A 12477-nucleotide genomic window follows, 5' to 3' on the forward strand; every position below is an offset into this window, starting at 1 on the left:
CACATGCAAGGAAGGCAGGTGGGCTGAGAGGGAAGGGGGGACTCTGCAGCTCAGCATTTAGGGTGAAGACTTTTATGGTGCACATTTCTGGACCAAAGCCTGCACAGGTGTGCCTGCTACCAGGAAAGATACTCTGTATGGAAAGCAAAGTGCACATTTAATTGCAATTTAGTCAGGACAGCGTGAGTACAAAGGACATATTTACATCACTTGGAAGGAAAGATGTAGGTGTAAGAAAATCCTCTGGCTGCCCAGATGTAACAATTCAGTTTGTATAACACTTTTCTCTCATGCATTTCAACTCTTACATTATTATTTTACTATTACTCTCACTTCAATTCTTAAACACTTGTATACATGAAAGTAAAAGGATGGAACTTAAACCTTCACACGTAAGACACACAGATGATGGAGCTGTGGGCTCTGCTTTGTATCTGGTGGTRTGAGATAATGCTGTTGGGGCATTGCACCACACTTGCTGTTCTGCATGTGTGGTTCTTGCAGGGACATGCTGAGACAGCACCTGTGAGTAGCTGGATAAAATGTACTGTGGCTGCACATATATTAAGGAATGAGATGGGCTTTTTTATGCTAAGCCACAAGTTAGTTCTTCAGATGGTAGAAGTTAGTAATAATGGAAGTGGGGAAAAATACATCATCAGATTACCCAAAGGATCGGCTGGAGAAACTACAGCACTTGTTTTGCAGCTGTTGTAATTTTTAACTTGAAGTAGTGTAGAACCATCTGGGTGGCACTGAAGTGAGAACCATGCAAACCTGCAATCAGGTCAACAAACAGGAACCTCTGGCTAATCGGTTACTGATGCCAGGTTGTTGTCTGTCTCCTTCCATTCTCCCTCCATAAGAAACGCTGCCTGCTCCTGTAGCCTCAGCCATCACCCTACCTGTGCCTCCAGCGCATGTTCTGGCAAGATCTGTGGAGTTCTTCCAGTCTGGCAGACCACCTTAGCTTTCCTACAAATAGTTTCCTGAAAAGCCCCARAAAATTCCCCCCTTGCCCCAACTCCTCATCACACATCTTTCCCCCTCCTCTCCAGCCTGGGGGATCTGCACATCACGTCACGCTGCTCCAGATGTGTCAGCTCCCCCCACCAGTCCTGCCAAGCTGGCTGGGAAGCTCTACACACATTAAACTCTTAAAAAAAAAAAAAAAAAGTTGTGTGACTATTTATGGAGGACTTTAAATTGCAAAGTGAAATACTCAAAAACTAAGAAACCTGCTTGAAGCTCAGTTGCACAGACCTAATTTGGTTCCTCCTGCRCTGTAAATCTAACCTGCAGTATAGGCTTCCTTAACAATCCTCCCTGCACTTCCCCAGGATCCCAGCCTCATCCTGCRTAGGATGAATGCGGCTCCTTCAGTGCCCAGTGTTTCATTTTATCCCCATCATTCATGTACTTACTGCACGTCCTCTACTACATACGGTCTTTCTCCTGGATATTTTTGTACTGTTACTATCTGTATGTCACATCTCAGCTCTTAGCTCTTAKTGCATGCTAGTCATCACTAAATCCTCACCGCAGTGTGGGAAGTGAGAAAAGGAAGTTATGTCACCTGTATAAATAAGGAAGTCTAGCATGGGCATTAAACCTGAATTTTTTTATCCTGTGTAGATGCCACGTGAGTTGCTTTCAGTTTGCTTCAAGCAGGGTTTCTGCCTTTCCAAGCAGTCTGCACTGCTCAGGGTACATCTGTCACCGACCTCCCTTTGGCTGTGCGAGGCCAAGGCTTCTGCAGGCCTGACCCACGGGTCTCAGTGGGAGCGCCAGGAGGTGAGGAGCACAGCAGCCTTCTGCCTAAGCTTTGCTKAACAGGATTTTAGCATCACATAGGAATTTTGTCACAGCAGGAGGGATAAAATCCAGTTTCTCAGAGTAATCTTAGCCATTAGGCCCTGCTGTCCCTACCTGTATACTCCCACTCCATTCGCCTCTTAACTTCAGCAGCAAACAAAGCAAAGGTTGGACAGAGCCAAGCATCCCTTGGTGCACAAGCCTCATTCCTTCGCAGATGCTGCTCGGCCACTAAATTGAGTGTTTTAGAGGATACAACAGTGTTGTTGTCTTCTGCTGTTCAAAAATAATTAAAATCCCCARATCATGAGACTTAAGAGGGAGGAAACAAGAAGAAATAATTAATCATGTTTTTTTCTTTTTCTTATTAAGTACTGTTTTTAGCTCTTCAGTCTTTTTCTGCAATTATGCAAACATTTGTGTATTTTTGCAGTGACTGCTCAAACTTGGAACAATGTAAAGATTTGGGTAGTTAGGAGCGCTACCATGAATTGTGAGATTCCTGCTGTGGCAAGAGCATGGAGCTCTGCTAAGCTCCCAAGTCCCTCCTGGGCTCTTTGCTGCCCGTGCTGCTGCTCTCCCTTCTGCCCAAGCACTGCCTCACCCCCAGCTCTGCTGCTCCTCCTTCCTTCACGTACCCGTCTCCCTGTGTTCCTGTTTGAGCCTGTCCAGTCACAGCTCCTCGTCTTTTCATCCTACCAGCTTCTGCAACCCCCACCTTGCCCCTGCTCCCAAATTGCTCAGCCCTCCAGGCTTCCTTCTCCTTGATCCTATCTCTGCAGCTCAGCCACCTCCCTCCTCTCCCTTCTGCTCTGTAGGAGGCAGGACATGGACCCYTCTCCCTGGTAGGAGCACTGAGTACCAAAGATAACAATTTCCCTGCTTTTCCTGGGACCCGAAGCCACAGCTGTTCCCAGATGCAGTTTTTTCAGGGAAGCTGTGCTCGGCAGCTGCAGCTCAGGGATGGAACAAGCTCATTTCCACTGTCATTGCTGAGAAATCCCAGGAGACTTAATCTAACCAAAGGTGGATAATTCCTTGATGACCACACACGTACATGTTTGTGCATATATACATATATGTAAATTATTTTTGTGATTTTTTTTCCTAGCTTGGCAAAATTTGAGTGAATTGTTTGAATAGGAGACAGACTGCGCATCTGGCTTTATATGCGTACACTGCAGAGCCTTCTRACAAAGTGACTCGAGGAGTGGAGTTCAAAAATAAGTAAAATAAGCGAAACAACATATTTCCCCAATTTCATTTTAGGTAATTGATTTGTCTTTTTAGTGGAAACATATGTAAAGGAGGAGAGAGACCTCCACACCACCATGAGAAAAAAATTAGGCTCAATAGATTAAGTATGGCAAAGCTATAACCGAATGAAGGCCACATGTTGTAATTGAACCTGTCTGCCTGCCTGCCCCACTGCTGATAGCAAGAGTAATAGCAGCCAGTTGCCAAAGGCCCCAGGGCCGAGAGATTTAACAGTGCCGGTTAGTCCCTGCTCTCCCCTGCTGACCCTGCAGAATCTCTCTGCTGGGCCCCGGTCTGGCCCCACCGGCCACTGCTTCAWCCCACAGATCCCCCTGGCTCCCAAGAGCACGCATGGGAGACGCCCAGGGAGCCTCTGGTGCAGAATGGGACCGAAACCAGTTGCACTGGTCTAGCGTCTAAAATCTCAAAAGCTACTCATAAAATTTTGTAAATTTTGTTCTTTAATCAAAAAATCTTTTTTTTCCTTAAAAAAAATGAAAGCCAAACCCAAACCACACGCTCTGCTCTCTGGGTTACAGTGAACTGTCATTATCAGTAATGAAATTCCTGTGGCATTACACGGTGCTGTGTGTTGTTTAAAACGCTCTGTTGCTTAAGACAGAGTCCTTGTGAGCTTCTAATAGAGCTTGTAGTTGGGTTTATTGAGAATAACTGAACTGAACCTCTTGCCTTAAAAGCAATCCAGTCTTTTAATGTGTGGGATAGTGGGGTAGGGAAAACACTTCAAGGCTCTGGTATTTCCCTCACTGATAGGTCGGCCGTTAGGGAAAGGTTGCTGAAGCAAACGTGTAGCTTTGTAATTCATTACTACAAGCCAGAGAGGGGGGACAGACTCAGAGCTCCAGGGGCCTATTCACTGCTCCTTTCTTTTCTTGTGCTCAGCAATTGTCTTCAGGCTTGTTTTTTTCCATCTCTAGGGATGGTGTTTCTACATCCTGGGGATGTGTAAGGTTGGACTTTCTGAAATCTTTATGCAACTCTTTGGATCCTCTACAGAAAGCAAGCAGTCTTGGCAAGCCTCCATTGCGTCATCATCCTTGTTGGCGAGTCCTGTACTAGACTTACTCTTAGCCATCAGGGCCTGATTCCCAGTGCTAAATGAGGTCAAGTCTTCTGCTATATTTTTACTGCTGGCAACTGGGCACCGAAAGGAATATTGTGTAACTGAGTATCCATCCTCTCTGGTCCGGCCACAGGCCCTGCTGGAAACTTGGCCCTAAATGAACTGAAACACTTTGAGGAGGAGGAGGAGTGGGAGGCTGAAAGGAAAGGCAGAGCAGTTTTACACCCAAAAATGTGGATTTGGTAGCCGAAGTCCACTTCAGTAATTTGTCCTCATGTTGCAAAGCCATGAGGAGATCAGAGGTGACTGCTTTGGTACCCAAACCTACCGTCACCTCCAGCTCTGAACTACTTGCCCCAGATGATCGCCTGCCCCTCCACGCTTGTCATTCCTGATCCCTTTTGAACACTGGAAGAGGCTTTTTTCAGCAACCATGCAAAAAAACTTCATACTTCCTACCAATGTGCTTTTTGAGCTCTGCCCTCCGCTGCTCTGCATCCGTTTGTTTGTTTCCAAAGGGCAGAAGCAAGAGCCAGCATGAGGGCAGGGAGAGATTTAGGAAAAGTGCTTATCCCCAGCAGTGGGATTTGATGCAGCGAGATGAGCTGACTTGACTGGCTCAGCAGCTGTCTCTGATCCCACTTCCGCAGTGTCTGCAAGTGTAAGCTCTGGGAATTGGCTTCTCCTGAAACAAATGCCCACCTGGGGCAGGGGGCAGTGGAGAGGGTGAGAATTTAACAGTCAGATAATGTTCATGGTCCTGGGAAGCTCAGTTCTAGGCAGAAGATCTGCTGAGAAAATCCTTTTCAGTGGCAGCCCAGCAGCATTTCTGAAGAATCCCATAGGATTTGCCTTCCCTTCTTCTTGTATTTTGATCTTTTTAAATTTGGCAACTGACCCTTCCGCAGAAACAGCTGTTGCTTTTACTCTTGGTAAATCATAGGCAGGCAGCTCCCATGTAGCGGGTGGTCTCCTCCCAACCCCCAGCTTTCATTAAGAGAAGAAAGATTTTTTTCAGTATCATTTAATACCTTAGCATTTCCAGAGTACTCAGAATGACTTCAGGGCTCCTTCTCCTAGTCCAGAGCAGAGCAGCAGGCTCAGCCTGCAGTCCAGCGCTGTCCATCTTCGCTGCAAAGATGGTGTGAGCGAAGCGCCAGGAGTCACCCTTCCTGGGAGCCGGCCGTGTTGGCTGTTCAGCTGCTGCTGGAGTGCATACTGGTCGTTAACATCCTCTTCTGTTCCTAACATTAAGGAAATACCATTAATGGCTGTACCCTAAAGCTGAACTATGTGGCAGGAAGGATATTGGACAAAACATCTTGTTATCAGATCTTGTCAGCTGTACTGCTAAGATGTCTCTAGAGAGAGAGCTGGTCAGGTACAAGAAGACTTCGCCTGAGGGATTATATGTATCAATCAGCAGGGTTTTGCATTATAATTAGTCTGGCTGTACCAGTGATCCGTAGAAAGGGAGCAACATGATGGGCCAGGGAGTACTCAGTTCATCTGGCTGGTTGAGAAAGAAGTAATGGCCCTACATTCCCCAGGCATCCACCTGTAAGGACATGGCAGAGCTCCAGCTGGGTCAGGCATGAGGGACTGTGATACACCAAGAGCCAGCTCAGGGACCACTTGCYGTTCTGTTTCAGGCTCCAGAGATGCTAGAGGGGGAATGGGAAGCTGTTGAGACCAGGGGCCCAATCTCAGTCAGGATTTGGTTTGCCATTGCTGGGACCAGTTGCTTCTGAGCTTGAGCTAAAAGCCCGGCTGTAAGACTTTTGCTTTTCCTTTTCCTTAGCTACAGCCATGCCTGTCTGGTGTAATGGGACCCCAGGAGTAATGGGGTGTAAGTGACAAACTGGCAGACATGCGCATCCCCAGAGCTGAGGAAACAGCATCAGTGCAGTGAGTAAGCCCCTCCGAAATGTGTTTGTGAAACCTAGGTCTGGGAGTGCTTCCTGCCAGGCTGCTAAGAGCCAAGACAGTGCCCAGTTTTGAGGAGAAATCTCAGCTCCCCTTCCCCCCCGCTCCCATCCGCTGAAGAAGCAGCTAGCTAAGGGTCACCCTGCAGCTTTAGTCAATGCCCAGCATCACGTATCCCATCTGATACTGAGATTTTCTCAGATACTGAGCTGCTGGATGGGGAGCCTTAGATCTCCAGCTCATGATGCTGACAGAAGGTCAGCAGGTACCTGGAAATCCCTCCATTCCCTCAGCAAGAACCAGCTTTGAGTGTGTGTGTTGTTAGATGTGGTGTTCACCTCCAGAGCTGACAGTGACATTCGCCAATAATATACTCAGTAAACAAGAACCTAAAACACTTTGGGATCATCTGGAAATTATGTATTTCTTCTCATCTCGTTTGTATCACAGAATGTGGTTAATGAGGGTTACTGACCATGGACAAAGCAAAACATGTTTTGCTTTTCCATGGAAAGGTGTCCCTGTCTTGGTTGCTAGTGTTGTTATTTTTATTCTATATTGCGGTAGCACCAAGGAATCCCATCCAAGAGTCAGGACCCTGCTGTGCTAGGCACAGAGCATGAACAGTAAAGACTTTCTCTGCCTTTCCTGCCTTTGCAAGGCACTCTCAAATTCAGTGTTTCGTGTGTAACTCATCTGAAAACTATGGGGTGGACTGGCAGGATGGAGTAATTTGGAGCCCATAAAGGAGCGCTCTGTTTGCCTGGTTGCTGCCAGGCAGGATGTCTCCGTCCCGGCAGCCCTGCTGCAGTGCTCCCCACCCACCCATGAACCTCCTCCTCCCGCTTGTCCCTTGATGCTCTTAGCGATTTTGTGTAAGGTTCAACTTTTCATCGATGGGAGTTACAGTCTAGGGATCAGGTACCTGGAGAAGTCTCCTACTCTCTTTAGTAGCCAGATACATCTTTTGTGCTGGGTCTGAGACCTCACTTGTCTTCCCTGATTTCAGCTGGAGTCAAAGGCACAGCTCTGAACTGGGGTATACCTGATTTGTGTTATCCTGGCTCTGTTTCTAACTGGGAGTGTTGGAGGAGGGAGCAAGGATAAGGTCATGTTAAGAAGCCCTCAGGTTTACATGCTTTGTACATACGGCACTACATTTGCAGTAGTTAGTTAAAGAGTACTTAGCCCACAACGTTGCCAAGTTGCGTATGCTAAGAGGCATACCTCGGAGATATTGCGGATTCAGTTCCAGACTCCTGCCATAAAGCGAATATTGCAATAGCTTGAGTCACACAAATTTTTTGGTTTCCCAGTGCGTATAAAAGTTATGTTTACACTATACTGTAGTCTATTAAGTGTGCAATAGCATTATGTCTGAAAAAACAATGTACAAAATGTGACACAGAGACATGAAGCAAGCACACGCTGTTGGAAAAAATGGCACTAATAGACTTGCTTGACACAGGGTTACCACAAACCTTCAATTTGTGAAAAAAAGATCTGCAAAGCGCAATAAAGTGAAGCTCAATAAAACGAGATATGCCTGTATAAACAAGCGTCTGGGGACACTGGAAGGTCTTAGCGTCATCCAGAAGCTGGAAACAGACCACCCAGCTGTACAAATATTAAATTAATAAACTGTGGCTGTCCTTTGGAGTATGCTAAGCTTTTCCAGTGAAGAGCATGTTGGCTTGGCACAGCTACTGGGACATGGGAGGAAGAAACCACTCATGTTTTGGAGCAGGTAAATGACCATCACCAGGTGATACAGAAAGGACAGGGAGCCTCATCAGGGTGTGCTCCTCCTCGCACCAGGGCACAAACGTTCCTGGGGACATGGTGAGGGATGTGTGGCACTGGCCTCAGAAAGAGAGTGGCAGCAAGGTCCCTGGACAAGAGGGAGTGCAGGATGTGCAGCCACTGGACTAACCTGTAAGTGTGACTGGGAACTCAGGGGGTGAGGATCTGGTGCTTTTCTGGCTTTGGGGAAAATGTCAGAAATGTATCTGATTTTCCATGTTAAAGTCTGATTGCATTGTATTTAAATGAACACCATACAGTCTCAAAGTTTCCTTTAAAGTGTTTTTCATTGTAAGTTATCTCAGTGCATGTTTCTCCCTGGCACCAGGCTTTGTACATGCACTGCCTTGTAGCCTTCTCCACTGCTTCCCCAACTTTTGAACATGCTTCCTGACCCCTCTGCAAGGAGAACTCAGCTGTGCATGAAGCCCCTGCTCCCTGCCCCCAGCATACTGCAGTTTGTCCCCCTCATGTCCTCAGATAGCAAAGCCTGGCGTTAGCCTCCTGCAGAGCAAGGACAAAGGCAGGATTCACTGCAACCCTCCCAAGTAACCCAGGCCCCAGCAGGAGCTGGAGCCCCAAGGCAGTGGTGACCATCCTGGGGTTTGATGAACCACCCCACTTGCTGCCTTTGTAGTATTTTAAAATAAAAAAGTTTGATGGCAATCCCTGGGGGGGGGGTGTTGAAGTTTGGCAGAAGTCTTTTGGGTCAAGAAATGTGGCAAGGTGGTCTGCACACCATCGTGACTTTCTGTAGAATCTCAGTTTCTTCACTTCTCTGCTTATCATGCTCCAATAACTCTTATCAGCCCTCAAATACTCTGGGTGCTTCCAGGACTATGTGCTGTTTGTAAAGCACTTGGAGATGTTTGCATTATTTTCAGCCAAACAGTATAATCCTAATGCTTCCTGGTATTAAACTGTGTCTGAAGGTCTCTGTCTATGAACAAGTAGGAAGGTAAAAATGGTCCAGGCTGAGGCAAGCTTTGAATGTGTGAAAGTGCCATTCTGGAATAAGAAGTTGCATGTCACAGCTAGCCGAGGCTCTCCTGAAGTTTTGCCATCGCTTTCTATTAAGGATCAAACACACTGCAGAGTGGAGAGTTTTTTTCCCTGGTTTACAGCTAGGCACTGGGAGGGGACCAGGTAGATACCCCAAAGGCAAGTTATCTAACAGAGCCAGGCCAGAATCTGGAGCTCCAGGGTGCAGGTCATTAGCAGCAGGGACACTCTTCCTGCTCAGCTCAGGTCCCAAATTCAAAAAACACCTATGATATCTTGCATGTCCTTGGTAGTGACAGATGCAAATACAACACTCCCTGGCAAAGCAGCCACACAAGTTGTTTGTGGAAGATATATCTTGTTTCTATTCTCTTCTCTTATGTCCTGACATGTTGAAAGATTTGGACAACCACTGAACCTTAAGGAACTTCCTTCCARTTGTTATCAATTAAGAAGCTTCAGCTCTTCAGCAACATGAGTGCAGTGAATCTTACCCCGCAGCGAGGAGACGAACAGGAGAGGCACCCTGAGCCCCAGCCTCCATTTTCAGGGCAACAGCCAGGGAGCAGCTTGCTGCTRGGAGGCTAAAAGCCATGCAGGACTCAGAGCAGAAAGCCCAGTGATTCCYTACGGCTTCTTTTCTCTCCGTTTGTCCACATGCCATTTCCTTGCAAGCAGCAGCTCCAAAGGCACTTACAAAAACAAAGGAAAGGCACAATCAGTGTGCCTGCAGTGCAGCATCCTGTTCCCAGTCACAGCAGGTCCTAACTACATCAATGGATGTAAAATAAACAGCCATTCCTATATATGCTCACTGTTCCTGTCACAGCTTCTGGGAGCAGTTACCCTCCAGATAATGAACTACTGCACTCCTTCCCTTCTGGCTTTGCCTTATCTGAGCAATACTCCAGCCAAACCAGTCAGAAACTCTCCTAGCAAATACCAGTGCTGGCTACTGGCAGGCTGCACGAGGAAACTCCATCCCACCACAGTTCCACTGCAAGGAAAAGATTTTTATAGCTATGTTTGAAGGAAGCATTTGTTGAGACAAGTTTCTCTAGCAGAAACTCCTTGTGGTCAGCAGCATGAGGCTGCCTTAATACCTGTGTGTTCTTTGGTGTGGCTGTGCCTAGGTATTGTTCTGCTTGTATTATTTTGCCTTTGGGGATACAGGGAGGGGGTGGGATTTCTGTGCTGATAAAATGTAAGCCCAGGAAGGCACATTGTGGGAGAGCTAAAGGCCTGAATTTTGTGCTAATTGAAATGTTCAGTCCCAAGAGTTTGCTTCATACTGACCTGTCGTTCCTGCTTCAGTGCCCCCTTCCTGTTATCCAGCATGTGCCTTTTTACTGGAAAAGGCAGGTGGGGAGCCAGAAATGAATTATTTGGTTCCTGGCATGTGCTCCAACAACCTTGTGCAGGTCTGGCCCTTGGCTGTCCTTTCCTCCTGCAGACTCTCTCTCTTCTTTCCCATCAACTTTTCCTTCTCCCTGTCCCACTCCCCCAAAGGAAGGAGCCTTTCCRCACTCTCACGCACCACACTGCTGCCAATAGCTTTTACCAGTGGCTGGTTTCTCTTGTCGTGCTGGGGATGCCTTGCACTTGTGCTAAGGAGGCATTTTCATCCTCTGTTCTTCTTGGCTTTTAAGATCATCTTTTCTTCTCTCTTTCCTCTGCAGGGACATCCTGAAAAGTGGAGGCACAGCTGTGGATGCTGCTATTGCTGCCTTGATCTGCACCTCGGTGATGAATCCTCAGAGCTCAGGCCTGGGTGGCGGGGTCATATTTACCATCTATAATGCCAGCACAGGTATGGGCCAGCCCTGGTCTCTCCATGGCACCCCATCTCCCTTCAGACACCCAGCAGCCATGGAGAAGCCAGCATCTTTCATACTCTCTCTGTGCATTTTTTAATATAAAACTGCTTGCTCCAATCAAAAAACATGCTTTTGAAAGAGTCTTACAGGAGCTATCCTGACAACTTTTGTAGAACGAGACTGAAGAGTGCAGTTATTCACAGCAAGATCACGTGGCGGGGAAGGAGCTTTAGATCTAAAATGAACTGATTTTGCCTCCCCTTCCTTCTCCAAAGCAACCTCAAATTTTATTTCAAAGAAGTCATGTCTGACCCGTGCAGCAAGGTGTGAGTGGTGCTGYCCGAGTTGCTGCTGTGCTGCCCGTGCTGCTAGGGAGGCAGACGGCAGCGGAGCGAGGTGCTCGTGCTGGCCGTGAGTGTGGCAGCCCAGGCTGTTGCTGGCGTGGCTGAGCCCTCGGGCTGGTGCTTCAGGGGCGCCATCCCACACCTCACGCTTGCCACTTGGGCAGAGCCTGCATGCGTGGGGCGTCTCACACCATCCTTGCTGGAATAGGTCAGACTTCTCAAAGTGGTGATAAAACTTCCTGCCCCAAGGGATGTGTCTTCCCTTCAGAAATCTAAATCCAGCAATTTTCAGGGCCTGCCGGGAAGCCCTCCTGTGTTTGGCTTAGCCTTAAGTGTTGCTGTGTTCCTGCTTTTACATTTTTAATGTTTTTTTAACTGCCTTGGCTATCAAAAACCCCCAGAGCCTATAGATCTAGATAGTAAAATCAACAATGAAAACAATAACAATGTCATAATTAAAAAAAAAAAAAAAAACCTTCTGAGTAGTCCCACAGGGTCACAAGTCTGGAATTACTTGGCTGTATCTTATGAAATAAATAGTTGTTTTGGCAAAGCACCTATTTTTTTTTTCCCCTTTTTGGCAATGCCATGTAACTTTGCTTCTTATCTATCAACAGACCTTCTCTTGTTTTACTGCCAGAATTATCCGGTTGTGCAGAGCCACACACAGCTGTGTCAGGCTCACATGCTTGGTACAGTAGCACCGTGGGCTCTCACAGTGCATCCGGCTCTGTGGCCTATGACAGAAAAAGATAGACTGAGGGCAGAGAAGGAGGAGGGATAATTAGGGTAGATGTGAAATAAGAGGGTTTTTTTTCTTTAATTCCCCTTCAAGCTTCCTGATATATAGAGGGTTTTTCAGTATCGCCATCCTACTTATAAACATGATGGATATGCCTCACCATCACTTGGAAAATGGCCCTCTAGAACTACTGATGCAAAATAGTAAGGCAGACAAGCAACAGCTGTCAGTGCAGAAGCATAAGCAGGCTTTGTGTCTTTCTGGAAGTTCTGTTCATTTATTTTTCTAAATTCACCAGCCAGCATTACACCCAAAAGACTTGTGTTTTTGGTGAGGCAAGGCTTTGCTTAGAGCACCAAGGGGGTGTAAGGATCATGTTATGTCCCTGACATGTCCCACCAGTAGAGGAGGTGTGGGGACACTGCAAATCAGGTGTGAAGCAGCACATCCCAGTCCATATCCCTGGCCCACGAGCCATGGTGGGGCCTTAACTGGGTGTGCATGTGGGATGTGACCAGAGGGTCTGTGTCAGGCCTTGCCGCTGTGTCATCATGTGGCTGCTGAAATGGGGAGGGAAGGAGCCATCCCTTCATCCCAACAGTTTGTGCTGGATTCCCTCCTTGTGCTGGAGGTTGATTCAGGTAACTCCAAAGGAGCAGGATGACTGCAAGCTGCCCCTTCTCTCCC

General features: G+C 47.2%; 1 protein-coding gene across 3 annotated transcripts in view; it reads left to right on the top strand.

Moving 5' to 3' along the window:
• The window catches only part of GGT5 (gamma-glutamyltransferase 5), a 52165-nt gene that overhangs the window by 26909 nt on the left and 12779 nt on the right, over positions 1-12477 (top strand). For 2 of the 3 annotated variants that reach the window (XM_026075038.1, XM_026075036.1), the window contains one exon: positions 10567-10697. In XM_026075038.1, the coding sequence (XP_025930823.1) occupies positions 10567-10697 (131 nt within the window). Of the gene's footprint in view, positions 1-9864; positions 10021-10566; positions 10698-12477 lie in introns of those variants that run through there. The other variant, XM_026075037.1, reaches the window with a different exon arrangement.

This window comes from Apteryx rowi, unplaced genomic scaffold, assembly GCF_003343035.1.
Source record: "Apteryx rowi isolate R43461 unplaced genomic scaffold, aptRow1 scaffold_40, whole genome shotgun sequence".
Lineage (NCBI taxonomy): Eukaryota > Metazoa > Chordata > Aves > Apterygiformes > Apterygidae > Apteryx > Apteryx rowi.